Below are 27,505 nucleotides of genomic sequence, written 5' to 3'. Positions count from 1 at the left end.
CTGATATCCATCCATCCATTTTCCAAACCGCTTACCCTACTGGGTCGCGGGGGGTCCGGAGCCTATCCCGGAAGCAATGGGCATGAGGCAGGGAACAACCCAGGATGGGGGGCCAGCCCATCGCAGGGCACACTCACACACCATTTACGCACACATTCACACCTACAGGCAATTTAGCAACTCCAGTTAACCTCCACATGTTTTTGGACTGTGGGGGGAAACCGGAGTACCCAGAGGAAACACCACAACGACATGGGGAGAACATGCAAACTCCACACACATGTGACCCTGGCGGAGACTCGAACCCAGGTCCCAGAGGTGTGAGGCAACAGTGCTAACCACTGCACCACCATGCCACCCCTTGTCCTGATATGTAGGCCTTAAACCTTAGAAAAAAATGAGGGTATACTTTCTTTTTTCACATGACTGGAGTTATTAAGTACCACTAAGGCAAATACCTAAGACTATAATTGCTAGAATCTTATTGGGCAGCCTTGAAAAACTATTTGAACAATTAAACATGCTAAGAAAGACGGTTTGCAGTTCTTTATTATTTACAGTTTGGTTCTTGTTTGCGTGACTTGCCTTTCCTGTTGTGTCAGATTCTATGTAATTGATGAAAACCTTGGATGTCTGTGCTAGTTCCCATGTCTCCATTTAATTAGATCACATTGCCCAAGATAGTACTGGTGTAATAGTAATAGTTCTTTATTCTTTTTCTTATAACAGCATAAAATTCACATATAAGTCAGGACCTCAGCAGCTGCGCCTAAATCTCCAAATTCTGGCTGCTTCTGATTCTTAAAATACCAACATGGGGGTACCTTTCGATCTAATCCTGACCAAAGAAGATTTCCACATCAGCCTCATTGAAGGAACCCATAATAGAACAGCTGCCGATTGATCAGCAGCGGGGGTGGTAGTGGGGGGAGGGGTCCTTTCACAGATCCATGGCTCACTCGCACATCCTCAGATCCTTCGTTCCCTGACCTGGTATGCTAGCCAAGGCCTTCAAACGGGATGCTGATGAACACACTGCAATCCGAAAACCAGGTCAGGGGAAAAAAAATGAAAGATTGTAAAGGAATACTTGTACATAATTATAGGAAGTCTTTACATCATTTTAAACATCAAATCATTTTCCTGAAGTACGTCCTCATCACCACCCTACCTCTGATCAGCATGTAGAGGGTGAAGGTCAGAGCTGTTGTTTTTTTTGTATTCAGCAGTGCTGCTGTTACACCTCGATTCACTCAAACACAAACGATCTGACCACTGTCATTGCAGCCCCATGTTCCCGGAAGCTTCTGTGCTCTTTGGGAGCACAGTGTTAAGCGCAGCCGTTACTGCTGCACCAAGCTGTTGGCTGCCCCATCCTTTCCTCTGCCTTCGGCCCACTTCTGCTCGCAGTGACCTGGACAAGGACATGTGGCGTAGACCCCGGGAGAAGACTCCCTGCCATGACCTTTAATCAGAACAGCTGGAGTAAAATATGCAAAGTAATGAAAGGTTTTATATGTTACTTATTGTAAAAAGTGTCAGTAAAGCAGTGAATCGGAGGGGCCTGTTTTGACTACCTCCAATGCACCTGGAGATCTGACTAAATCACATAAGCACATAATTTCTATTTCTGTTTGCATGGGGCATTGGGCCATTATGAGGCTGGCTCCTGGAACATGTATGAGAGTCTCCTTTTATTCTGTGGAGTTGGTGTGAAGCTTGTGGCTGTGCCGTGAGGATTAGTGCCTCTACCCCAACATCAGAGGGCGCTGTTCTCATTTTCCTGTGAAGGAGACCTTGAGATGCCTCTTATAATATAGGCCAGAATGTTCGCACTGTTTTATCTCCCTTTTACAGTGCTCACAGTATGCATTTTGTCTCGCCAGTTGCACTTCACTCTGCCATCGCCCTTCCTTGGTCCGCCACACTGTTTCTGGGTCAGCCTCTGTCCCTCAGAGAGAGAATGATCTGAAAATGAGTGAGAGAGCAAGAGAGAGCGAGGGGGGGGAGAGAGCAAGTGGCAGAGTGTACAAGAGAGAGGGGGAGGTATTTATAGAAAATTGGGGCTTCACAGCACCTTTTCCAGTGAAAGAATTATTAAAGATCCCAGCTAGTGTGTCCCAGTTTTTCTGATTAGAACTCAAAAGGACATAACTGGACAAACTCTGGTGAGATGTAGAACGCGCCCTGTTACGTTCCTCTGCCGCCTCAGCCGCCCCCCACTCTCTGCTTCTCTTTTCCGATTCGAGAGCGGGATCCTTCTTCGAGCACGTCCTCAGCGATGTGACGCTGTGGTCTGCCGGCTTCTGCCGTGCCGCTGGCGGGGAGGGAGGGGGATTCTCGCTGGATACGGAGACGGGCGCCTGGGCCCTGGCTTCAGCCAGTCAAGATGATGAAGAAGTTTCTGAGGAGCAGGAAGGGGAGATTCTCCCTGCGACAGAGCCGCTCAGGATCACGCTCTGCCTCCAAAGATTTCTGTAAGTTTGCGTTTTCTTTTAATTTCCAATTAGAAATGAAACATTTCACTTTCGCACTGAGAGGCAGCCTCTCTCTTCCTTTGCCCCAGAGTTTCTGCTCTAGACAGGACAGCACATTGTTTTGTGTTTTCGCCAGACTGGCGTTAGTGCGCTAAATTTGCATACGTCAATGAGCATTTATATTAAAAAAAATCCTTTTCTTTAGCACTAGGTTTGACAGGCAGCAGACTGTTCATTAAATTATTTCCTGTAATCACTTTTTTTCCTCGTAAAGTGTGATCCGCAGATTCCAAAAGGCAATTTCATACTTTATGAGAGTCTCCTGGCTTGTATTAACCCTTCCCTCCCAGGATTGCTGTTATCTGCGTAGCACTGTATGTCTGACACACTTTTATTGCTGGGGTCTCTATGAGTTGCTTGCGAAGTCAGAACGATCACTCTTGATTATTTTTGTTCCATTATTCATTTAGGTCACTTTTGACCTTAAATCCGAAACATAGTGAGCATTTTGAAATGAGCTGTTTTATGTCAACAGTAAACTTCAACCAGCACAGATCCAGTATAAATAACTCCGATACGGTGGGCGTACCTCCTGAAGTGCTCAGTAAGCAAGTTATAAAGCACTTGGGTAAAACTCAGACAGAATCTCACTATGTGGCACTGGGAAGTTGAGGAAGGAGAGATCGGATGCATCTGGAATGCAAGGATTCTGTCGGTGCTGGCTTAGCAACCTCCTGTGATTTAAAAGAGGCCGCGGGGATAGAATTAGGCCAGCGATCCTGAAGTGGGAACAGCTTGGAGCTGAGCTGTCGGACTGGTTGCTCTGGAGGCTGAGGGGCGTGTCCCCATCTGTGTGTGAACACTTCGGCCTGCTGCTCTGAGTTGTGTTGTGCTTTTAAAGACCTCGGGCTCTTTTATCTGTGTGAGCAGATTGAAGCTTTGATACAGTCAGAATAACAGAACCAAGCTCGATGTCCTAAGATGTCAGCTGGGGGCAGGAACCAGGCTGAACAGTCAGTGCGTGAAGTGGACGAATGTTTGTTCTGGTGAAGTTTACGGGCTGCCCAGCCAAAAGTGGATAGAAGAACACATGTTGACATTGTTGTTGTTCTTCATTTCCAGTAACTTTTGGATTAATTGCGCGGTCCACTCCATTAATACGGTGAACTGAATACCAGGTAAAAAAATGTAAATCAGGGGTATGTGGTTATAGGCTCGAATCCCATAGTTGACAGAGTAACCCTGTTACTGCTGTACCCTTGAGTGAGACGGTTAATGCCACCTGCTACAGGATCACTGACTGAGTGCACCGATCTGAGCTTTCCTCACTTGCATGTCGCTTTAAGGGTTTGCTAAATAAACAAGTGCAAATAACTGTGAATGTAAACTGTCTGCAGTTTTGTCCAGGAGCTAAAGACAGCTGCTCTGTCTTGGATGAGGCATTTCGCCATCAGAGCTGCGGTTAACACTCTCTCTCCCTCTCTTGCCACCCGCACAGTCCTGACGATGCCGGCCTCCAACCAGGGTTGGCCGGAAGACTTTGGCTTTCGGGTGGGGGGCAGTGGACCCAGCTACATCCTGTCGGTGGACGAGGGCAGCAGTGCCCACCATGCCGGGCTGCAGCCTGGTGACCAAGTACTGGAGATCGAGGGGCAGAATGTCTCCTCACTGGGGAAGGATGCACTGGTCACCCTGGCCAAGGCCCAGAAGAACATCCCCCCTAGCATCGGCGTGGTGTCCCGAATTCAGCAGGTGAGCAAGATGGCTGCCAGGGTATCTGTGTTTATGTACGGGGCCGACCTGAAAAGAGCTGCTTGCAGATGGAGATACACCTTCCATATACTGCCCCTACCTAGTTGAAATTCAGCTCTAACATAGACATTCATGGTGGCCTAACAGAACGCCCCCATTCCACCCTGGTTTAGTGTCTGTGTCAGTATATAAAACAAGTCATTTCTGTGTTAGACATTCAAGAAACCAGAAGGATAAAATGTGTGAAAATTATGCCTTCTGTTCCCTATTTACCCAAATTCAGATTTTATGTGGAATTTATAAATAATTTTTATTGCCACAGATGGATATTCCTCCTGGGCCAGACGGTCGATTTGGGTTCACTATCGTGGGGGACTGCCCCCTGGTGGTGGAGGACTGCCTGTTCAACTCCCCCGCGGAGCGTAGTGGGCTGCGGGCAGGTGATTACGTGATGGAGGTGAACGGCATCCCTGTGAGGCAACACGAAACAGCGGCAGCCATGATTAAAGCGTCGCAGGGTTGCACGCTGCGCCTGGGCGTCCTGCGGCAGGGCCGCCGCTTAAAGCGCATGACCAGCAGTCTGAAGGAGCCCAGCGTCCTGCAGAGCGGCGATAGCGTGCGCCAGGACCGAAAGAACAAGGCTCTGGAATTCAACATGAAGGTCAGTCAGTGCCCTCTAGTGGACAGCAGAAGTTAACATCAGGCAGCATGCTTTCCAGTTTAGCACTCATACTAGTATAACTACTATTTCTTTTACTCATACTCATGTAACTAATTGCTGTTGCTGTTTGTCATTAATGACATCCCTTGTGCGTACAGTTGTAGGTGACACCTTCTGCACGTGTGTGTTCCGGTTCAGGTTGAGGAGGTCCTGAAGGATGACCCGGATGTGAAGGAGCATCTGTTTGCCGTGCTGAAGGACTACGCCGCCGAGAGGAATGTGGAGAACCTGGCAGCAGCCCTGCCTGACATCCTGATCAGCGCAGAGCATCAGCAACTGATAGACAGCGTCAGGTACCCTACCCGGCATTCCAGCCAACCGGGGGACCAACATGCACCTGTACCCCCCCCCCCCACCACCTGCCTGTTTGCCATTCAGTTTTCTTGAAGAGGGTGAGAGGGATATGTTCCATTTTTAAATACAAAAAGGAGAGAGCAATGAAATAAAAAAAAAAAAGTGAGAAATGGGTGAATAGCTGGTGATTGGATAAGTTGGGTTTTGAAGTTCAGGATGGGTGGGATTATGAGGTCGGTGACCCACATATCTGATTGGCTGCCCTACTGGTTCTCATTGGGGGAAAGCACGCAGTAATTGACAGCACAGAGTCGTCCTACTGGGTGTCACACAATTGCACAGTTGGTAGCAAAGCTGAATGTTTGTTTACACAACATGTCAGACACTCTGCTGCTGGAGATATGAACCGTGTTCCTCGTCACCACATGTCACGTAACACAAGCAGATTAACACCAGCTATTCATTTCCTGGATGGGACCACTGGATTCTGTCTAAAATATTCCCAGTACACACACTTATTTTGTTGCAGCTTTATTACAATGAAAGTTAAATTCTACACAACATAAGAAACTGCATTATTTTTAGAAGTGACAGCTGATTTGTATTTCTAAAAGGCCTCCTTAGAAGCAGGAAAACTGACAACGAAACAAATATTTACTTCACTTCTATCAGGTGCTAAAAGAAGGCTTTTGGAGGACATGTTGTTTTCCCAATATTAGATATCAGAAATAAACCTAGAATTTTATTTTCCAGAAATAGAAATTAAACATGGTACCAAATATTCGATGACAGGTTCTTGACAATTCTGTCACAGTCAGCGAAACCCGTGAATATTTTTAAATGGATTGAGTTTCCTGCCAGATAAAAGTAGTGAGAAAGTGGTGGTATGATAAGACCTGTGATGCAGGTTCATCTTCACACTTTTGGAACATCTCAGCAAGTTTCCACTGCAAAGTTTTCAAAGGATGTTTCTGCAAATTAAAAACACATGAATATGCAAGCAATATTAAGGGTTGTGAATATAAGGTGTTGTTGTGTTATTTATATGTGTGTGTCTATGGCATGCATATATTTTTTTTCCATGTGGGGCCTATTTGTGTCTAAGCTTTGGCCAGGGGAGGGAGGGAGTGTGAAGACATAACTGTGACCAGGACCAACAGACTTGACAGGTTTAAGGATCATATCTATTTCTGAGGGAATGTGTATGATTTAATTAATAAAGAGAGGGATAGTTGCATTTAGAAAAATCCTTCATTGTGACATAGTTACAGTAGGATATTATTGTATACGAATATGGCTTTGGTTTCTCTCCCTGCTCTTACCAACTCTTATTCTAGTCTTACTGCTTCAATGACGTCACGAGGAAGGCGTCTCAATGATGTCATGAGGGGAATGTTTCAGTGATGAGGTTTTTTTGAGTAACGACGATAAGCAATTCACACTGGCTGCGGCATTGTGCAGATGAAGTTTGGTCTGTTTCATTTGATTGTATTTTTGGGATTTTGGCTACCGCACTTTCATTGCGGCTAACAGCATAGTCGATTGCCTTTTCTTACCTGGGGAAATTTTGGCGTTTGTCTTCTTCTTGTGTTGGGGATATTTGAAAAATGCTTTTGAGCTTGAGAGGCCAGAAAAGTAACAAAAGTGCCACGTAGAATCAAATATCAGCAGTAAAACTCTGTTTCATTCTGAGTGGGACTATAATCTACGGGGTGGAGAGTTGCCCTTGCCTCCAAGGACATCTTCTGTCTGAAATCAATATTGTTTTGCATACAAATATGAAGCTATTAGATGTGTCTCCATCCATCCACCCAATCTTTCGCCTGTCACTGAGTTGATCAATAGCTATAAAACTACCCACCTCTATTAGGGCTGTGCAACCTCAGAACTCTGTGTACACACACAGCGAAGGCAGTTTAGAGCTGCCAGCTCATGTGAGGAAACCAACACAGAAGCAGGGCCCCTGCTGGACTTCTGCCTTTGGTTCAGTTTCAGTGCAAACCTGGAAGGTCTTTCCACAAATTGAAAACAAAACTGCCTCAATGAATGAAACATGAATGTGTGTTTTACTCCAGCGCTGTGTCATTCACTCCATGAAGGGGGCAGAATGATGCCAGGTGAGTGAGAGTCTGAGCCGAATGAGCCACTTAACGAAACACGAGGCAATCGCAGGCTTCCGTTCAGGAAGATGGTTGGAAATGGATGAGTCGAGGCCTGCTTAGCGGAGGGCTAAAGCTTTGCTGGGTGCTGGGTGAGGCTTAGTGTATAGGCCAACAAGCGTGTAGGGGTTGGGTGTAATATTGATGAAGACCAGAAGTATCATTTGGAGCATGGAGCATAGGATTTGCTAATTTACCACTAACTGTCCCGTGATCTAAGACTGGGGTTGTCCCATTTGGATCCAGGATGATCTACTTTACAGCCCAGTGGCTTGAAGGAGGCCAGAGGGGTCCCTGGAGTCCTTCACATCCTGAGGAAATTCATTACATTCAGCTCACAGAAAAGTGATACAGACTTTTTCTTGAGGTGTAACTGTTTGTGGTGCTGGTGTGAAATGCCCAAGTATTTGGTTCGCATACAGACTGAGCCTGCTGTTCCTGGATAAGTGAAGCGTCTGCCGATCGTCCGTGTTGCTGTACAAAACGCCATGTTGTTTTCTACATTTTTAATGTTTGTTGAATGATGTGATGGCTTCCTGGGAGACAAGTGCAGGATCTGTTGAAAGAACACGGTGTGTGTTTGTTAGTCGCCTTCCCAAAACCTTAGTGATTCTTCTCAAGTTGAGAATCCCCAAGGCCATCACGGAGAGAAGTCCGTGATTCGATCTTCTGTGCCTTTACCTGCCTGTGTCCTGTAGCTTAGCTCTCTCCTCACCGCTGGGATCTTGACCAGTTTGCAGTTCCGATGTTGGTGGGACCTGACTGCCGTCTCCCCGTTGGGGCCTCTATATTTAAGCAGCCTACTTCTCCAAACGAGGGCTCTCTGTTAGGTGTCTGACATCACAGGGCCGGCACGGTGTGTGAATTGCTTTAAATGTGTCCCCACTTTGATGAGTCGGGGAAAAAGCATGTCAGGACGTTGGCACAAAAACAGCGGGAACAGACACATTCACGGTAAAACTCCAGGATCTGGTCGGCTTGCTGCTTTGCTGTTGGGACCTGATGAGAAGCATCGACCGCTGAAGGTCCAAATCGCGTCCGTGTCACCCTTAACTTATGACTTTGACTCTTGCTGAATGAGTCAATAAGTGGACAGGACCGGTTACCCAACAGGCTGCTCTTCAACGGGGTTTCAGAACTTCTGAACACTCCTCTGTTTATCGGCGAAGATCGTCAGTCAGTGAGCTGCGATCCCAAGCTGTGTAGATGACCTTCTTATCTGTAATGAGCGGCAAGCACTCGCCTCCGGTAGGCGATTCTCCTGAGTGCTGTTTTTTCAGAGACCATGCTGACGTGCCTTTGGAGCAGATTCCCTCGGGGGCGTGCGTGAAGAAGTACTGTGATCGAGCAGTTGGGTTGGGGAGCCTCTGTGTGTTTCTGGGCTTGGCTCAGTCGTGAAGGCGGAACCAGAGAGAGACCCGGCTCGGTTTTGGTGCCGGAACTTTGTCTCACGTGTGCCGACCTGCCTCTGATGCCCAGGAGGGGCTGGTGCTCTCGCTCTTCTTTTCCTCTTCTTGCTCTCCTGCACTCACCACACCTGAGAGCCCGGGAGGGACGGGCTCCCATTAGCACCTACGACCGCAGGCGGCCCTGGAGCGGGAGCTTGCTGAGGAGGAAGGAGCAATGGAGGTGCAGAGCTACAAGATCAAGACAGGAGTTTAAGAGAGGGAAGGAGCCAATCTGACGGATCTATCTGACTGAACAGGGCGCGGAGGTGCCGTGGTATGAGATCAAAAGGAGGACGGCCGTCCTCTTTAGCCTGTCTGTCCTGCCGGAGATGGACCACCTTTTCCGGACCTTTCTGGATCTTTGTTGTTGAAACGATGTAAGAGACAACCATCAGAAGCAAACCAGCTGTGCCGCTTGCCTTGCCATTTCGACGCCTTCCCTTTCAGGTCCTGAGACACGATGGGCTGGGAGAGAGGATTCTCTCGCCGATTTCGGTACAGTGAATACGAAAGTGTCTTTGCCGCCGTCAAATCTGCTGCCTGTTTCTGTATGTGATGTAGGTGATGAACTCCATGTATGTCTCCAGCTGCTGTGTTGTACAGTAGTAGTTTTGGCTTGGATCCCTCAACACTAATAACTTACAATTCTGATATACATGTTTATACTTCATTATAATTTTAAAGTATATATAAGCTAAATTTCTTTAAGTGCGACGTGAGAGCACTGAAATAAATGCAATTTAATGCTTGTTCAGGGAATATACACGATGACCATTTAGTGACCTACTTTATAAAAACTTTCGTGTTCTTCTTCTGCTTCTAACATTTGTCATGTGACAGTAAGATGGCTTGTTCTGGAAGCCGAACATGGCTTCTCAAGAAGTAGAAGTTTTTTTTTTTGTTCGACAATTCTTGGAGGATTCCTATCCTACTTGGGAGTTAACTTCCAATCAAACAGCTGCAGTACCTCAGAAGTGGGTTAGGGAATTTGGCTGAGAAGTGTCACCGACAGGGTCTGACGGGTTTCAGGGAGACGCCTCTGTTTCATGTACGTGGACATGATTCCCAAGCGCTGTCCGCTTCCATGAAGTCACTTTGCCATCTTGTTCTGCTATCACTTGTTTGCCAGCGATGCCTCAAACATCAGGTCATTATGTGGACACGAGGTATCGATGTGTCTCCACCGCTTTGTGTCTTAGAGATCTCAGCTGTCCTGTTCCCTGCTCTGCAGAGGGAAACCATGTAGCTGTAGGAAACCTGTTAATTAACGGAAACATCTGGCCAAGCTTAATTAACTGTATTGTGTAAGCAAGTTAATAATTAGCTGTCATCTTTTCCCATGGCTTTATCCTGCTTATCTTAGTCATGTGACGATAATCATGTGATTCATTCATGCATACAGCAGGGGCTGTTGTTTTTCTGAATGCTTTTTGTTTTCTGAACGCTTATTAATATGACAATTAAAAACCATCAGGCGTAATAGCAGAAGTTCTTGATTTGACCCAGTTTCTGTGAGCAGCCCCCGGGGCTGTTAGGATGCTGGACAAAAAGTTATAGGCTGGCTAAGCAGGTCCTAATGACGTCTCAGCAAGGCATTAGAGACCCGTGTCATGTGATGAGGGACCGGGATATAGTCCCAGTCTAAGGCTCCCAATACAGAGTCACGAAATGTAGGTGCCTCCAGTACAATCGCCTGATCTTCCTTGTTTGCTGTGGTCAGCTCAGGCTTCCTGGGAGGTGTGTTTGTCCCAAAAATCAGGAATTTGCAAACTGGGTCTGAAATGTATGAGTTCTGTGTTTGGCCCTGTTGTATCAAGGCTTCCCTTTAAGCGGCACGTCCTCGATACGCTGTCCCCGCTGCACGTTTAAATATAGAACAGCCTCGACCTCCTTCTAATTGAGGGCATCGGAGAACCTTAATAAGTTTTAAACACATGGATGTGTTAAGTTTTGTGTTTCCCCACATGAAACAAGTCTCACTTTTTGTTTATATTGGCTTCTCTTGCTGATTCTCACAAAATTACCTAACATAGCAGAAGCTTTCTGTCACTAAGCATCATTAAATTCATTGCTAATGTGCGGAGGTGAAAAATTGATGTAGGGGAATTCTTTAGTTAATGTTTAAAATGTAGCCACGATGCATCTGAAGAGTCTCTCGATTCATTTAGAGTGAACTACAGTTTAGGACAGGGTTGTTATCCTGTTTGAGAGAGGATGGTTTTGACACCTAAAATGCTATGAATTCACTGGTGCGGGGGGTCAGTTTCTCCTACAGCTGACGTATAACAGGCGCTCATTCGGGAGCCTGGCTCTATGGTAACGTCAATCTTAGGGTTAGTGGGATGTGGGCATTGATTATTTCAGGCGAGTATGTAGTCATCTTTCAGCCATGAAGGTAAAATAATGTGAATGAATACGACTGCATGGGGATACTTTAACAAGCAGTTTATTTAAAATGCATACCAGTGGCATTTTCAGACATCTACATAGAGAGCAATGAGTAATATTTAGCACGTTTAGAGTAGAAAGAGTTGATACTGAATATAGCTGCCTGTGCTGTGCCTGAGTCACGTTTACAGGCCTCATGTCTGACAGCATGACTCCAATGAACAGAGGAAGATGGTGGGACCTGTTTGGAAGATCTGATGTACTGGAGATAATTAGCACCACAGAAAGCTGCCCTATAGCATCAAATCAGCCACCGTTTCATAAAGTGACTAGTCTGACAGCTAAGTCATGGTCTAAAAGGTTTTAAACCCGTTTGAAAAGTTTTAATTAAGAAGTACGCCACTTCCCGTCAGCGATGTCAAGGCACTTGGTGGAACTGATTTGGTTATTTAAAGGAATAATATCTGTCATTTCTGGTCTGACTCGTTTCCTCACAGCTCATACTGTGGTTCGTATCTCGACCTCATGTGTGTGAGTTTCTGCCTGTGAAAAGTGGCATTACAGAGGACAGGCTTTTACTGCCTGGTCACCTGGTGCTGGCCTCAGTTGCTCGGTCACCTTCTCGGGGTGAAGTTGGGTGCCGCTATGTGTCCCATTTGTGGTTTTGCTTACTGGTGGATTATCATTCTCTCCTACACTGTCTGACTCTTTAGGGCCAACACTGTCCCAGAAAAGGCTGCTCCTGTACAGAGGGCCACGGTACTGTTCCAGTTTCACGCAGGCTGACCTTGAAGAACTACACTGAGTCTCAAGAAGTATTAGGGCTGCTGGCCTGGTTTTCAGAACAGGGAGAAGGACGTACTCTTAAACCAGTAGGCGGAACTGTGTACCTATCTACAGACCACCAGAGATGTAAGAGCCAAGTTTGTATATACAGATGAAAGAGGGAGGAACCCTGTGGGTATCAACAAACCAGAGACAGAGGAACTGAGTGGGTATCGCCAGACCAGAGAGGAAGGAACTGAGTGGGTATCCACAGACCAGAGAGGAAGGAACTGAGTGGGTATTTACAGACCAGATAGGGAGGAACTGAGTGGGTATTTACAGACCAGATAGGGAGGAACTAAGTGGGTATTTACAGACCAGAGAAGGAGGAACTGAGTGGGTATTTACAGACCAGATAGGGAGGAACTGAGTGGGTATTTACAGACCAGAGAGGGAGGAACTGAGTGGGTATCCACCGACCAGAGAAGGAGGAACTGAGTGGGTATTTACAGACCAGAGAAGGAGGAACTGGGTGGGTATTTACAGACCAGAGAGGGAGGAACTGAGTGGGTATTTACAGACCAGAAAGGGAGGAACTGAGTGGGTATTTACAGACCAGAGAAGGAGGAACTGAGTGGGTATCCACAGACCAGAGAGGGAGGAACTGAGTGGGTATCCACAGACCAGAGAGGGAGGAGCTGTCAGACCTTGTGCTTGCTGTAAGCTTCCCATTAGTACGCATGTATTCAGAAACAGTCTGTCCCCCTGCTAAACTTACAACCACTAGGACCTCTGAGGTCCAGATAATGATGGACCCTGACACAGTGACGTACTGTGTATCCAAGAATCCCATTAAAACCATCAACTCTTCTCCCACAAGAGGGTTTTATTCTGTTTCCATAGAAACCATAGCAATTGGAGCCCCTTTCAGCTGTGCCATTCCTAGCTCTCTAACTCCAAGCTCCATTTAAACGTAGATGACTAGTAGAGGGTGAAGTTCTTCAGTCCTCTCTCCCTCCAGTCATTCATCCAATTTGGACCACTTACTTACTATGGGCTTCTGAGCCAAGGCCTTCCTGTCTGACATGCCATGTCACATGCTGTCACAAGCTGTTTAGCCCAAACAGTATGATTGACAGTGGAACCATTTGGGATTGTTATATCAGGCAAGAGCAGCGCTTCCCCCGCCCTTTTAGCTTTGTCATTGTGGGCATGGTTGTCATAGATACTGCCATGCGGATCGGATCTCCCTGCGGAAGGTGGGAGGCTGGGAGTTGGCCTCTGGCTGCCCGAGAAGGGGTGCCCTCGCTTTTTCATCACTTAGATTCTTTCAACCTCGGTCATAATGCTGCAGTGGAAATTGCCCCCCCCTCTCCCAGGGTGAAATACCCCATGGCATGAAAGCCATAGAAACTGGGCCCCCAGGGCCCCACCCTAGCAGCCCTTAAGCCCTCAAGTTGTGTGTCAAAGGGTATCTCCAAGAAGTGGCTTGGCGCCGGTCTTCATATGAGACAGGATTAGCACTTAAATCTCAGTTCCTGTGAGATCACTGTTGTCTCATGTCTAAATTACATTTTCCCGGGGTTTAAAGGTCTCTGCGATCACTTCTGGTGTTCCCAGAGATCTTTTGCTTGCCCAGCTATGATGTAATTATTTGGGGGGGGGGGACTCCAGCTTGGCCTGTATCACTGAATCATCTGTCATTGCTGTGTTTGTTTATTCATTATTTTGCACACACTGGCATGATTAGAGATGTAAATATGGAACACACGGGCACTGGGGAGATGGGCGCAGTGTTACAGACGCATGTGTCAGGCATTTGGACCGGGCTGGATGGACGGGGTACAGGATCCACCAGCGATGAAGCTTTCTTGTTAGCTTCCGCACTGTATTTAGGGTCACGCGGAGTGTCCGCTCTTAATTTAAGGCACGAAACATTCCAGCATGTGCTGCAGAAGGTGGCTTCTTGTAGCCATCATGATGGAGTGAGGTTCAACCCTCTGGGGTCCATCGGGTTGGGAGCACACTTTCACTGACTGGGACATATTTACAAAAGTGTATATGTAAACATGTCAGATTTATGTGAAGTTTGTAATTTGAGATCAAAGTATAGACATTGCAAAATGCAGTTTGGAACACTTGCAGAAACATTATAGAAGTACATAGTAAGCAATGGTGGCAGTTTGTTTTGATCCCAGATATCTGATCACCAAAGTATTGGCTACATGAAGATGACTAAATGGTGTAGTTGCAACATTCAGTTGGATAAATAAATAAGAAAAACCTCGCGTCACTATTTCTGGGCTACTTTCATTGAATATGGAGCAACTTTCATGTGTATGAATGAGCCATTCACACCTGGCCACACCCCCCTCCACCCCCTTCCCTTTTATGGCGCTGATGGGGATGTATCTGGATCGCGTTTCACCGTTGCGTCGTTCATCAAATTACCATGCGAATGCGATTTGAATACGTGGAAATGCGGCTATTTATAATGCAAATAGGGACCTTCAGGTGAGGGCGGCACTACACGCCCCCGATGCAGGTAAAACTAAGTAAGGTGACATGGTTTACTTTTTTGCCGATTTAACCTAATTTAAAAAACTAATGCTTCAGACAATGGACGCTTTGAAATGAAAACAGAGTATGGATTTAGTCAGTGTTTTTTTTCATATTTCTATAATAAGATTTCAGCGAATTATGAACTGAAATACACGAGAAAGATTTGTGGTATCGCCGATGATGCCGTTGACCCCAGGGGGTTAAAGCTGATCGTCTCGGTTTGCTGATTCTTAAATTTGTGAAGTCAGAGCTTTGTCCTGTTCTGGATCTGAGGCCCACTTACTTGTTGCTCTTCTCTCTTGCTGCTCTCCCTCTGGTCTTTAAATGGTTTGAACTCACTCCTGGCCCAAGCTGCCTCTATTGAAGCACTTTGTTACAGTTTGTGGGAGTGCTGTCTGAGTTTATTGGACTGGCTGCTTCAGCGGCCCTGGGAGTGTGTTGGTCCCTGCCACTGTTTGAACTGCACACACTCCACCATTGCGGTCAGAACAGTAGATCTGCAATCTAGCGTGAGGCCGAGTCACTCTGGGTGAAGCACCAGGAGGGTGCGTGTGAGCCCTGTGGAAGGAGCCGCAGAACAATTTTTTCATGGGAGAATGACAGTTTGTTACGAAAGCAGTGGAATGAGGGATTCTTTCTGGCTGGGAGATGCCAGCACTGGCTGTGCGTGTGCGATAGGCTGGCTGCCCACATTAATGTCTCCGTATAGCGGACGCTAGCAAAGAGCCAATTCACTGCAGGCACAGTGAGAGGGCGAGCAAGTGAGCGAGAGAGAGCAAAAGAGAGGGAGGAGAAAGACTGGAGCCGAGCGCTCTCCCGCTTGGAGAGCGGACATCAGCTGGAGCAGCCTCCACGGGTTCTGACGGAGAGACGGGACAGCTACCCAGGCTCCTCTCTAGCTTCACTCTCCCAGCAGCATCCCAGGATTACACTAAGCATCTGGAGGCAGCGAGTGCCGACTCCCTCCTCACTTTTGGAGATACTCTCTGTTATTCTGGCCTGTGGGGAGAATAAGTCAGTGCTACTCTCATTTCTGGTGGCTTTCTTAAGCGCACCAGCCGGCTGCGATTCTGGTGCCATTGCAGACTGACTGTGCCTGAACTTCCTCTCTCTTGTGGGGGTGTTTAGTGAGGTTTCGGAAGCGCTGACCTACTTCAACTCAGTCAGCTTCTATTTGGGCTACTCCTTTTCTCGCTGGAGGAGCCTGGCACTGCCCGGCTCAGCATGTGGCCAGGTGCCCGTTGGTTGGGACGTCGGGCCGGCCGTGGTCGGTAGGGCTGGCACCTGATGCGACCCCCTTCCCTCCCTTTTGCTCTACCATGTTTGCCAGGATCTTCATCCCCAAGAAACACCGGGAACGTTTCGACGAGATGGTGTCCCAGGGCCTCCTGCAGCGGGTCCGCCGGGGACGGAGCCTCAGCAGCCCGGGTCAGAACCGGCTCCGCCGCAGCCGCAGTGAGGACCACCCTGAGCGGCTGCTGGTGTCCACGCGTGCCAGCTCCGTTCCCCGTACCTCTGTGGCCACGGAGGACATCCCCGGCCCTCCGCCACCCGCCCGCGGCCTCAGGAAGACCACCTCGCTGGTGGTGGGTCACAGCAGCTCCACCATCGGCTACAGGTGAGTGTCTACCTCCTAACGTGGTTGGGTACCATTAAAGGTAGAAGCAAATAGGAATTATAGGACAAATTTAACAGGTTGCAGGATTGGTCAAATTTCCATAGCAAGTAATGGGGGATTCAGTCCTCAGATGTTTGTGGAGGTCAAAGGTCGATGATGACTGGATATCTAGATGGATGTCGATCTGGAACTTGAAATGGGAGTGTTAAAGCTCACCCTACATGGGTTTGATAGGAGCACTTGTGTGCCATAGGTATAATGGAGCAGACTATGACATAACTATGGGACAGGATGTGCTGTGTTTCGGACTGGGAGTTTCAGAAATTGCACCATGTGTTGCTGTGGAGGGCGAAGGAGCTGTATAAAGCTGCCTAGAGCCTGGCTCACGCTGACACCTGCTGGGGAGGGTGAGTGTCCCAGCGAGGCTTTTCCCGCACAGCCTCCCAGTCTGCGGTTACCGCCTCCATGTTTGCGGGGAGCTGTCACCACGTGGGAGGCCAACGTGCAGTGCTTTGTTTCTCCGGCCCTCCTGTGAGCGTTGGAGGGTGAGAAACGTACCGGAGCGTTCACAGCTCCACCGCCTGCATCTTGCCCTTTCAGAGACGCTGTGAGTCTAAGATCGTGCGTGGTCCACACTTCAGACCCCACCACTACTGATGTTCTCCAGTAGGAGGCGGTACCTGCCTGTGGCTGGCTTACAGAGAAAACAGGCTCCCTCCACACAAACCTAACAGCCATGTCTGTTCCTCACAGCCCAGCTTACAAGACCCCTGAGTGTCTCCATAGTTTGGGCAGCGCCCTGCACTTAAACTGCCATTTGGCGGGTGCCAGAGCTGCCCAATCAGGACCACACGTGAACTTTACTTCCTTCAGCACTTGCGTAACTTCGGCCAGGGGTTGCTGTGGAAACCAAGCAGATGCTGGTGGGTGGGGGATGGCGGGTGATGGGTGGGTCCTCAGACACGTTTTCCGTGCTGATTACCGCCCACCTCATTGGCTGATTACTGATTGCCCTCATCGGGCGGGCTTCGTTTGAGCCCTGAAGCCTAGAAAGCACATTTGGGTGGAGTAAGTTAGGCCACACGGTTTCCAGGGGTCCTGGGGTGTACCACCCATTAGGCACCTCCACCTATGAGACTCCAGTGTATTTGAGAATATGTGTAGCTTGATAAGCTGGTGGGGTGGCCTTTAGCCTTCCAAGCTGACATCCTGCAGCAAACTCGGGTCTTCTGAGACATCATGGGTAACTGGACCGGGTGGGCCTGATGTGAACTCCATTCGTGTGCTCCAGGACCGTGCGAGTCTACAAGGGGAACAAGAGCTTTGGGTTCACGCTCCGGGGCCACGCTCCTGTCTGGATCGACTCCGTCATCCCAGGTACGACCGTGTCCCGCCCTCCAGGCTTCCTTGACAGCATCGCATGCGTCTGCTGATAGGTCGCCGTCAGGGAATGTGCACTTGTGATTGTCACTGAGGCCTCAGCAGACACCCTCTGCAGCATGATGTGCGGAGCACCTGTTTGATGTGAGTCCTACACTCCCAGCATGTGTGTAGCTTGGTGAAGGCAGTGAAAGAGCCCGACCATCTCAGATAGAGCGTGAGCACTGATGCAGGCGTTACTTTTTGTACTAAATACTTAACCGTCGACTAAACATATTATTCCGAACTGTCATCGTTGAAGCGTCTTGCTCGTTAGAGGGCCTTAATTAGTTCCGGTGCTTTAAATCTATCAACACTGTGATATTTGTGTATCAACAACTGAGCTGTTTTGTGGCTCTGTGTGAATGAAGGCAGAAGCTATTTCAGGGATGGTGGGTGGCAGAGGGCCCTCGCTGAATCATCCCAGTGAGGGAGGGGGACCACAGGTGTGCAGCGGGGGTGGGGGGGGGGAGCTGGGATGACGTGGCTGGAAGCTGATACATGACCATGTATTAGTCAGGGGGAGCCCCAGATGAGGCACACAGGTCAGGCCGGTTTACCGCCTGAAGGTGCAGAATGATTTGGGGGGTGGGGCAGGGGGAGTTCAGTCTATTAGGGATGGCAACATGCTCAGATGGTGCCCCCCCACCTCATCCTGTCATCCCCGCAGGGAGCCCCGCGGAGAAGGCAGGCCTCAAACCCGGGGATCGTATCCTGTTTCTCAACGGACTGGACATGAGGTGTGTGCACTGGGGGGGGTGGGGGGGGGGGGGGGGGGGGACTCTCTGCTGACAGTAATCTGTGGTTTATATCTCTCGTAAACATCACACATGAGCACAAATTCACAACACATCTTCAAATGAGGTTCCATCTACTGCAGTCAGGGACAGAAATAGCACACTCCCCCTAGTGTGTTTAGTTTTATGCAGTGCTGGGTATATGAAAATAGATACATTTAATAGTGTCCGGTCCTGCTGAACACCCTGTCCAGGTCCCCCCCACTCCTTCCCTGAAGGTGATTGGACCCCACTGCCGCCCTTCAGCTATATTTGCCTAGGCCCCGCCCCTTCCCCACCTATTCTCTAATACACCCCATTACTCATTCATAACAGTAATAAGCCCCTCCCCCACATCTTCCAGGTGCTGCTCCCATGAGAAGGTGGTCTCCATGCTACAGGGTAGTGGGGCCATGCCCACCCTGGTGGTGGAAGATGGGCCATCAGGCCCCCCCCTGGCACCCCTGGAGCCCGAGCTGGGGGTGCCTGGCTCCCCAGGGTCTCGCTCTCCTGAACTCCGGTCACTGCACTGGGTCACAGAGATCCTGCCACCCAGCATCCGTGTCCACGGCCGCACCTTCGGCCAGCAGCTGGAGCACCTTCTCACGCACCAGGAGCGCTTCACCATCTGCAAAGCTCTGGAGCTCTTCTTCCAGCAGAGGTGTGTATGACGTTCCTGTTTCCTTCTGCGACGTGCGGCTCTGAACGGCCCACTGTCTCACCTCCCTCTCCACGCGCGGCACAGAAACGTGGATACACTCATCGTGGACGTCTTTCCCGTACTGGACACACCTGCCAAGCAGGTCCTCTGGCAGTTCATCTACCAGCTGCTGACCTACGAAGAGCAGGAGCAGTGTCAGCAGAAGATGGCGCGTTTCCTGGGCTTCCGTACGTCGCCGGCCGGTGCGTTTCCCCGTCCGCGCGAACCCACGTGCGTGGAATCCTTACCGCATCTGTTGTCCTGTCTCCTCTTAATATCCGCTCTTCTGCGTGCCATGATTTCCTGCGTATGCATGTCTCTCCCCGCCGCAGCTGCCCCCGCCGAGCCTGAACCTGCGCCTGAGACACACCGGCGTAGCAGCTCCATGCGTGTGACCGGCACGGCGTACCGGAGCAGCGTCCGAGGCCGCAGCTCTGACGACTGCATCATAGGCACCAACCTGGGCATGGGTCTGCCTGCAGCATGTCTCAGCTCCGCCCCCAGTATGTCCAAGCTCCGCCCCTAGCGTGTATAAACCCAACCTGAGTATTTCTAGACTCCGCCCACCACATGCGTGAACCCCACCCCCATTATGTTTTGACTCCACCCACTCCTAGCCCAAGCCCAGGCTACACTGTTCAACTTCATGTCGCCCCCCCCTGGGAGGACTGTCACTGCTTGCCTTTATATTTAATATTTCACACTTTTAACCAAACAACATTTGGTCTGCTTCTTTAATAATGGGTTCTTGTGCATTTGAGTGGTTGATAGCTGTTATATCCCCTTAACTGGAGTGCACTTCTTTATCTCACTGGTTTATTCTGTTACAGTAATCTTGTTTTTACTAAGAGATCAAAATTAAAAAGATGGGGTGGGGGGGGGAGGTTTACATGTAGAGATGGTGTGCTGCCTTTTGTGAAGGAACCTCTGGAAAGAGGTCTCCAGGAAAGTCCCTGAGGTTGTTATCCTCCTCACCTCAGAGGCATGCAGAGCATATGCAGGGCCTGGAAGGAGCATTTACCTCACTCTGTCGCCCTCTGTCCTCAGGGACCCATAACGAACCCATCGAGGTGGGTATGCGGCTCGCCCCTGGGGAGCGCCAATCTGGAGACGGGACGTCCCTTCCTGAGACTCCCAATCTGAACAATGTGGGTATAAACAGCCTCCATCCAATCACAGTGCTGACTGAGCTCCCAAGGCAGCTAGGACTGCTCTGATGATCCGTGTCATCCATCTGCAGCTGTCCACCGTCTACACTGAGCTGGAGGTCGGGAACGTGTACTCAGGCGGGAAGGCCTCCAGGTCCCTGAAGAGTCGCTCCTCGCCCCTCCCAGAGCCCGTGGTGGAGCCCGATGCCATTGGCCACGCCCACTCCCCCTCCATGCATGGAGGAGGTCAGTATGTCTATTTGGCCCAGGTGTTCAGCTCTGTCATGGGACCGAGTGGAGGAAAGAACTTTTTTCAAATGCCATAGTTTTACTGTACAACAGGGTATTTTGTGGCAGTCAGAATTTCTCTTCAGCTCTGCATTCTGTGATTTCTCAGTCTCTCATTTAGCTTCATATTCTGTGATTTTGTGCACGTGTTCTGCAGGCAGTCGAAAATCAGCCCCCTCCTTGTCCTGGAGGGAGCCGCTGCCCAGTGCTGCATGCCCATGCTACCCTGCGAGCGTGCCCGGCCAGGCTGGCGCCGAATCCAATCCGTACATGAGCCTGGACAGTCCCTTGCCGTCACCACCGCCTGTCGACTACCCCCCCACCCCCCTGACCCACCGTGGGAACCTCTTCACCTTCTCACCCCCGCCCCACACACAGGACACTGACAAGTTCCTGGATGCGGTGAACGAGCAGCTCGGCCACCGTGTCACCGTGGTGGACGACTTCCTCACTCCGGACAACGACTACGAGGAGGTTGGTCACCCCGGCTACACATTAGTCATGCAATACGGAAAGGAAGACGCTCACTGGCTCATCCCTGCAGCCGGTGGCTGCTCTCGTCGGTGTAGTTAACGCTCCATAGTGCCGCTCCGTCTGCGCACGTGATGCGAATCGCAGCCTGTAAGCTCTGGACACGACATTCCCTGCAGGCATCCATGCAGTTGGGCTTCCAGGAGGAGGAGGAGGACGGTGGCTTCCTGCCGCAAGATGCGAGCAGCCCCAGCGATCTGCACAGCAGCAGCGACGACGCTAGTTCGCTCACCTACTCCTCCAGCTCCGAGCAGATTCCTCCCCCTCCCCAGAGTCCGCCGCCACCCCCGCCCATGCAGTTCAACGACCCGCCCCTGCCGGACGAGCTCTCCCCGGAGCATGCTCCTCGGGGACCGTCGCCCTTCCGGCACCATGCAGTACCCCCCTCCGCCTCCCCCGCCGCGCGGCATCCTGCCCAACCGCCAGTCGCTGCACAAGGTGCTGCCCACACGAGAGGAGCTGCAGGCCCAGCATATGCACCCCAGCCACCAGTCGCTGCCTCTCATCCTGTCCCCGGAGACCACTCTCCTGCTGCAGCAGGTGCAGATCCGGTCGCAGCCCCACTCGCTGCCACATTCGTCCCCGCAGCCCATCCTGTCCTCCTTCCAGCCGCAGCAGCATATAGTCCACCAGGCCCAACCCCCTCAGCCCATCTACCAATCGCAGTCGCACGGCCCGCAACCTACCTACCAATCAGTGGAGCATTCCATCCGCCAGTCTCCTAATCTGATGTACCAGTCACCGCCCCCTAAGCCTGTGTACCAATCGCATCAGCATTCTGCCCACCAGGCACCACCCCATCCCCTATCCTTCCAATCACCTCCTCCTAGGCCTCCCTACCAGTCGCAGCAACATCTCGCCCACCAGGCCCAGTCCTCTCAGCTAACCTACCCATCACCTCCACCTAAGGCTCCCTACCAATCACAGCAGCATCCCGCCCACCAGGCCCAGCCTCCTCGGCATAGCCCTGTCCCATCACACCATTCAGGCCAATCACACACAGTGCCCCCGCCCCCTCCCCCTCTGCCCCCGCCGTGTGAGCCTCCCCCTCTGCCCCCGTCCACGCCCCAGCGTATAGACTCCAGCCAGATGAACGTGAAGCGCCTCCGATGGGAGCAGGTGGAGAACTCGGAGGGCACCATCTGGGGTCAGGTGGGTGTGACGTGACGTGACGTGACGTGACGTCCTGTCAGCATTAAATCTGTCCAGTCAGCAGGAGGTGCCACATCTGCTCTGTGTTGCAGCTCGGCGCCGACTCTGACTTTGACAAGCTGAGTGACATGGTGAAATACCTCGATTTGGAGCTGCACTTTGGGACCCAGAAGAACCCTAGTAAGTACGAAGGGGCTTTTCCCGCATCATAAAGAGCCATAAACCACACAGAGGATAAGAGTGTCGTCGAGTGATATGTCATGTAAATGCAACTTAACAGTTCAGCTTTACTCAACACTGTGTTTGCCTTTCAGAATCATTTTACTTAAACCTGCAGCACCTCACCAGGTTGCTGTAGGTTCTCGTTATGATGCGCCTCAGAGATCCTTATTTAACAGCCTTAATGATTTGTTTACACTTTTGTGGGCTCACTTTTCATCAGTTACAAAGCCATTCAAATAAACGCCAACCTTCCCTTCCTCCCTCTGTCCTTGCTTAACCTTTGCTCTGCTTATCTTCCTGTGTGCCTCTGCCTGTCTCTTGCTCCTCCATCACTCTACCTCTCCTCCATTTCTGTGTATACGTGTCTCTCTCTGTCTCCGTCACTCGTCTCCGTCTGTCTGCCTCTGTGTCTGTCACTTTGTCCGTTTCTCTCTCCATCACTCTACCTGTCTGTCTCTCTCTCTATCCCCTCTATCCCCATCACTCTGCCTGTCTGTCTCTCTCTCTATCCCCTCTATCCCCATCACTCTACCTGTCTGTCTCTCTCTCTATCCCCTCTATCCCCATCACTCTGCCTGTCTGTCTCTCTCTCTATCCCCTCTATCCCCATCACTCTACCTGTCTGTCTCTCTCTCTATCCCCTCTATCCCCATCACTCTGCCTGTCTGTCTCTCTCTCTATCCCCTCTATCCCCATCACTCTACCTGTCTGTCTCTCTCTCTATCCCCTCTATCCCCATCACTCTGCCTGTCTGTCTCTCTCTCTATCCCCATCACTTTGCCTGTCTGTCTCTTTCTATCCCTGTCACCCTGTCTTTCTGTCTAACCCTGTAACTTTGTCTCTGTCTGTCTGTCTATCTGTCTGTCTCTCTCTCTATCTTTCTCTCTCTCATATTTCCCCTCATCACCTGCCCCCTGCCAGAAAGGCCTGCTACCTGTACTGCATTGCACCCCCCCATACACACACTCAGAGCCCGGTTCCCCATACCTGCTTGGGCAGAACGCCACCTCATGCTTGCGAAATGTGTCAGTCTCTCTTCTAGAACCGATCCTGCAGTCTGAATCATTCAGGAAGAGGGAAGTGATCGAGATCCTGTCACACAAAAAGGCCTACAATGCCTGTGAGTGTGCCGGTCGCCCCGGGGCGGTGGGAGGGGCTGTCAGATGGGAGCTGACCGTCACGTGGTCGCCGTGTGCCCCCAGCCATCCTGATCGCCCACCTGAAGCTGTCCCCTGCTGAGCTGCGGCACGTGCTGATGACCATGGCCACAGAGCGCCTGGAGCCTGCACACATCAAGCAGCTGCTGCTGTACGCTCCGGACGACGACGAGGCCCAGCAGTATGAGCGGTACCGGAACGACCCGGCCAAGCTCAGCGAGCCCGACCAGTTTGTGCTGGAGGTGCGTGCGTGTGTGGGGGCCCTGTACCACGAGGACACCCCCGCCAGACCAGAACAATGTCATCCAATGATATGATGACACTCTCATGCGTCTAAGCATCTTGTGTTGCTCCCAGATGCTCTCCGTCCCTGACTACAAGACCCGACTGCGGAGTCTCCTCTTCAAGACCACCCTCCAGGAGAAAACCGAGGAGATGAAGATCGGCTATGAGTGCATCTACAAGGCCTCCCTGGAGCTCAGGAGCAGCAAGAAGCTAGCCAAGATCCTAGAGGTATGTGCAGGCCCATGGTCTTCGTGTCCCCTTGCATGCTTCATTTCTGACGTGTGTTTTTGACACAAGCCGGCTCAGACCTCAGCTGTGATCCAGACTCTTTCTTTGTAGTTTGTCCTGGCTATGGGGAACTACCTGAACAATGGGCAACCCAAGACCAGCAAACCCACTGGATTTAAGATCAACTTTCTTACTGAGGTACAACCTTCCGGCCTGGGGAGACACTGTCAGTGTGGGTTAGCCTGCAGTGAAACACGTCCATAATCACACAGATATAATAATATAAAAACAGACCTACACTGTCACTGAGAACATCACTAAGTCTGCTTAGTCTGGGCTGGTCCCGGGGCATTGTGGGGTTTCTCAGCTCCTCGCGGGACCAGGTGAAGCCACGTGATGACTGTATCACAACCTTGCAGCTCAGCACCACGAAGACGGTGGACGGCAAGTGGACCTTCCTGCATGTCCTCGCCAAATCGTTAAGCCAGCACTTTCCGGAACTACTGGGCTTTGCCAAGGACCTTCCCACCGTGTCCCTCGCTGCCAAAGGTGAGCGAGCCCTAGGACTCACCTGGGAATGTAGTGCTGCAGCTGGTGAATTACAATGCTCTGAAAAACAGGAGGCCTGGAATGGCTGACTGAGAGAGAGAGAGAGAGAGAGAGAGACAGGCTGACTGAGAGAGAGAGAGACAGGCTGACTGAAAGAGAGAGACAAATTCACAGAGTGAGACAAATAGACAGGCAGACAGAGAGACAGACAGGCTGACAAATAGAGACGGGTTGAGAGAGAGAGAGAGAGAGAGGGTAACATCCAGGTCTGTACCCATCAGGCATGAGCTCGATGGTACCAAGCACATTAGTGTTGAGGGAGGTGTGTGAAAATGCAGCTCAGCTAAACACGCTCTGGCCGTCAGCCTTCTCACATTCCGGCATTTTCTCTGGTGTAATGATTAACAGCGTGGGCTCACCGCAGTTCTCTCGCTCTCTCATACACAGTTAATCAGAGAACAATCACTGCGGACCTTAACGATCTTCACACCACCGTCCAGGACATCCGGACTGCCTGCCAGAAAATGCCCATCACGTCGGATGACCGATTCGCGGCCATCATGAGTGTATTCCTTAAAGGCAGTGGAGTGGCCTAGTGTGAGCACACACATGCAGAAACACACAGAAACACAGGCACACGCAGAGAAACACAGATGCACACAGGCAGGCACAGACAGACAGATGAGCACACACGCACACAGGCAGGCACAGACAGACAGATGGGCACACACGCACACAGGCAGGCACAGACATACAGATGGGCGCACACGCACACAGGCAGGCACAGACACACAGATGGGCACAGACACACACAGGCAGGCACAGACACACAGATGGGCACACACGCACACAGGCAGGCACAGACACACAGATGGGCACAGACGCACACAGGCAGGCACAGATGGACGTGGTGCTGTGCTCCTTGACCCCCGCTGCTGCAGAGCTTCCTGGAGAACAGTCACCCAGCAGTGCAGTCGCTGGAGTCGCTGCAGCAGAGAGCCATGCTGGAGTTCAGCAAGGTGACCTCCTTCTTCGGGGAGGACAGTAAGGCCACCACGACCGAGGCCTTCTTCGCCATCTTCTCCGAATTCATGTCCAAGTTCGAGGTGAGTCTCGCATGGCGATCCGCTCGCGGCTAGGGGGCACGCTGCCATTTGCTGACGGACTCAGTCCTCGACATCTACCTCTCCAGAGGGCCCTCGCCGACATCCAAGGCATGGAGAACGCGCGGAGCCCACGAGTGGCCTCGCCACAGGCCTGGTGAGGACGACCCGGGCCACCAGCAGGAGGCGACATCAGGCGGACGGACAGACTCGCCACAGGGTGCCGCTCTGTGCAGGGGAGAGGGACACGGCTGGCCTCAGACCCTGCACATGACTTCAGATGAAGTATTCTGTATGTACTGGAAAGACCATTTTAAAAACGTCATCAGAACATTATACAACAGTGACTGGATGATTAATCTTCCTGTGGGCCCTGAACAGTAACAGAAGACTTTTTTACTCTAATATGATTCCAGTTTTCAATATTATTTGTTAACGTTCTGAATCACTGTCGCACAGGTTCTGCTTTTCTTTTTTTTAAACCGTGCTGCAGATGACTTGGTACCATTGAGTGTAAATGTAAATATAAATGTAGATAATGCCTGTAAATTTTAATATAATTATGCAGTTTTAGTTGCCATGACAGGGTGCCATTAGGACAGCATGAGCTGGTTGGGCTCACAAGACGGGATGGGGGAGGGGGAGGGCGTCTCTTCAGGCGGTTTCTAAGACCTGTTGTCTCGCTTTGGGACCCTCCCTGGGTCGAGACGGTGAGCTCCCCAAAATTAGCGTGGCCCTGCTCTGCCTCGCACGAGTCCCCGTCTATCCTTAACAGTGCACCAGTGTCCCGTAGGCGCAGCCGGGCGGCACTTCACTGTAATGCTGTACCTGGGAACTGCCTGTTCTTGGGCCCCATGTCACACGTCACACTGATAGTGTCTGACCACCGAGGACACGGTGTGGCCGTCAGGGTGTACTCCTTACCTGTGCTACACCCCCGGGCCCCGTGATACCCCTCTGCAGCCAGCGTGTGCCTGGGATTTACACACTAACAGTTCATCTTTACTATCCTGGTTGTAATATAAATATGCTACTTTGTAAACGGGTTAGTTTTCTTTGTTACGTTAAACCTTAAGTAAGTTTGTCCTCCAGTTACACACAGCCGGTTAGCTTAACCTGCCAAGAGCGACCAGTTCCCCGCTCGGTCATCGTTATCAGTAGATCCGGGACTCTCTTCTGACTCTGATGCGGAAACGGCAATGTCCCAAACTGCCGCTTACAGGCGCCGAGACGCACGGATGACTCCTGGACACAGAGCATGTTCCGTCTCTCTCTCGGCAGCAAGATGACGCTTCTGCTTGCCGATTCCGCCCTGTTTTAGTGGTTGTGGTAAATCCTTCGGGACGCGGACGTACATGCATGTGTAAGAAGTGGCTTTTTAGGGTGCTTAGCTATTATAATAATGCTATTGTTTTTAGGCTACTATTTGTCTGAGGAATGGCCTGTTTATCTCAATGCTAAATGCGTTCATATAATTATCTGTTTGCATATGAAGAAGGCATTTGGATTCTCTGATCACTCCATCCATCCGTGTCGGTGATGACCGCCTCCCATTCCTGGGAATACACCATCCCTAATCTCATGTGGCCTAGAATAAAATGTTTGTTTTTCTCTCTTTAATTTAAAAACTGTACATATATGTTTAAATGCTGGGGTCGGTAAATAAAAGTAGGTGTGCAGCGCAGATGTGAGTGTCGGCATCTTCTTGCAGCGTGGTCTGGCGAGCAGGAATGATTGGTGTGTTGACTTGTGACCTGAGCTCT

At 50.5% G+C, this 27,505-nt stretch overlaps 1 protein-coding gene across 1 annotated transcript; it reads left to right on the top strand.

Moving 5' to 3' along the window:
• Positions 1-1,957: 1,957 nt before the first annotated feature.
• grid2ipa (glutamate receptor, ionotropic, delta 2 (Grid2) interacting protein, a) lies at positions 1,958-27,426 on the top strand. The gene is given in 24 exon segments (XM_048991872.1): positions 1,958-2,477; positions 3,976-4,229; positions 4,552-4,890; positions 5,089-5,243; positions 15,897-16,184; positions 17,476-17,561; positions 18,274-18,343; positions 18,744-19,040; positions 19,125-19,282; positions 19,412-19,582; positions 20,127-20,227; positions 20,320-20,473; positions 20,673-20,989; positions 21,166-21,420; positions 21,422-22,198; positions 22,291-22,378; positions 23,451-23,540; positions 23,623-23,819; positions 23,935-24,090; positions 24,202-24,288; positions 24,510-24,639; positions 25,087-25,205; positions 25,581-25,745; positions 25,832-27,426. Coding segments are annotated over 24 exon segments (4,614 nt in total). The 5' UTR covers positions 1,958-2,389; the 3' UTR covers positions 25,904-27,426.
• The last annotated feature ends 79 nt before the right edge of the window (positions 27,427-27,505 follow it).

The sequence above is a fragment of the Brienomyrus brachyistius genome, chromosome 22 (genome assembly GCF_023856365.1).
Source record: "Brienomyrus brachyistius isolate T26 chromosome 22, BBRACH_0.4, whole genome shotgun sequence".
Lineage (NCBI taxonomy): Eukaryota > Metazoa > Chordata > Actinopteri > Osteoglossiformes > Mormyridae > Brienomyrus > Brienomyrus brachyistius.
Note: the sequence above shows the minus strand (reverse complement) of the source record. Positions and strands in the feature narration are given on the sequence as shown.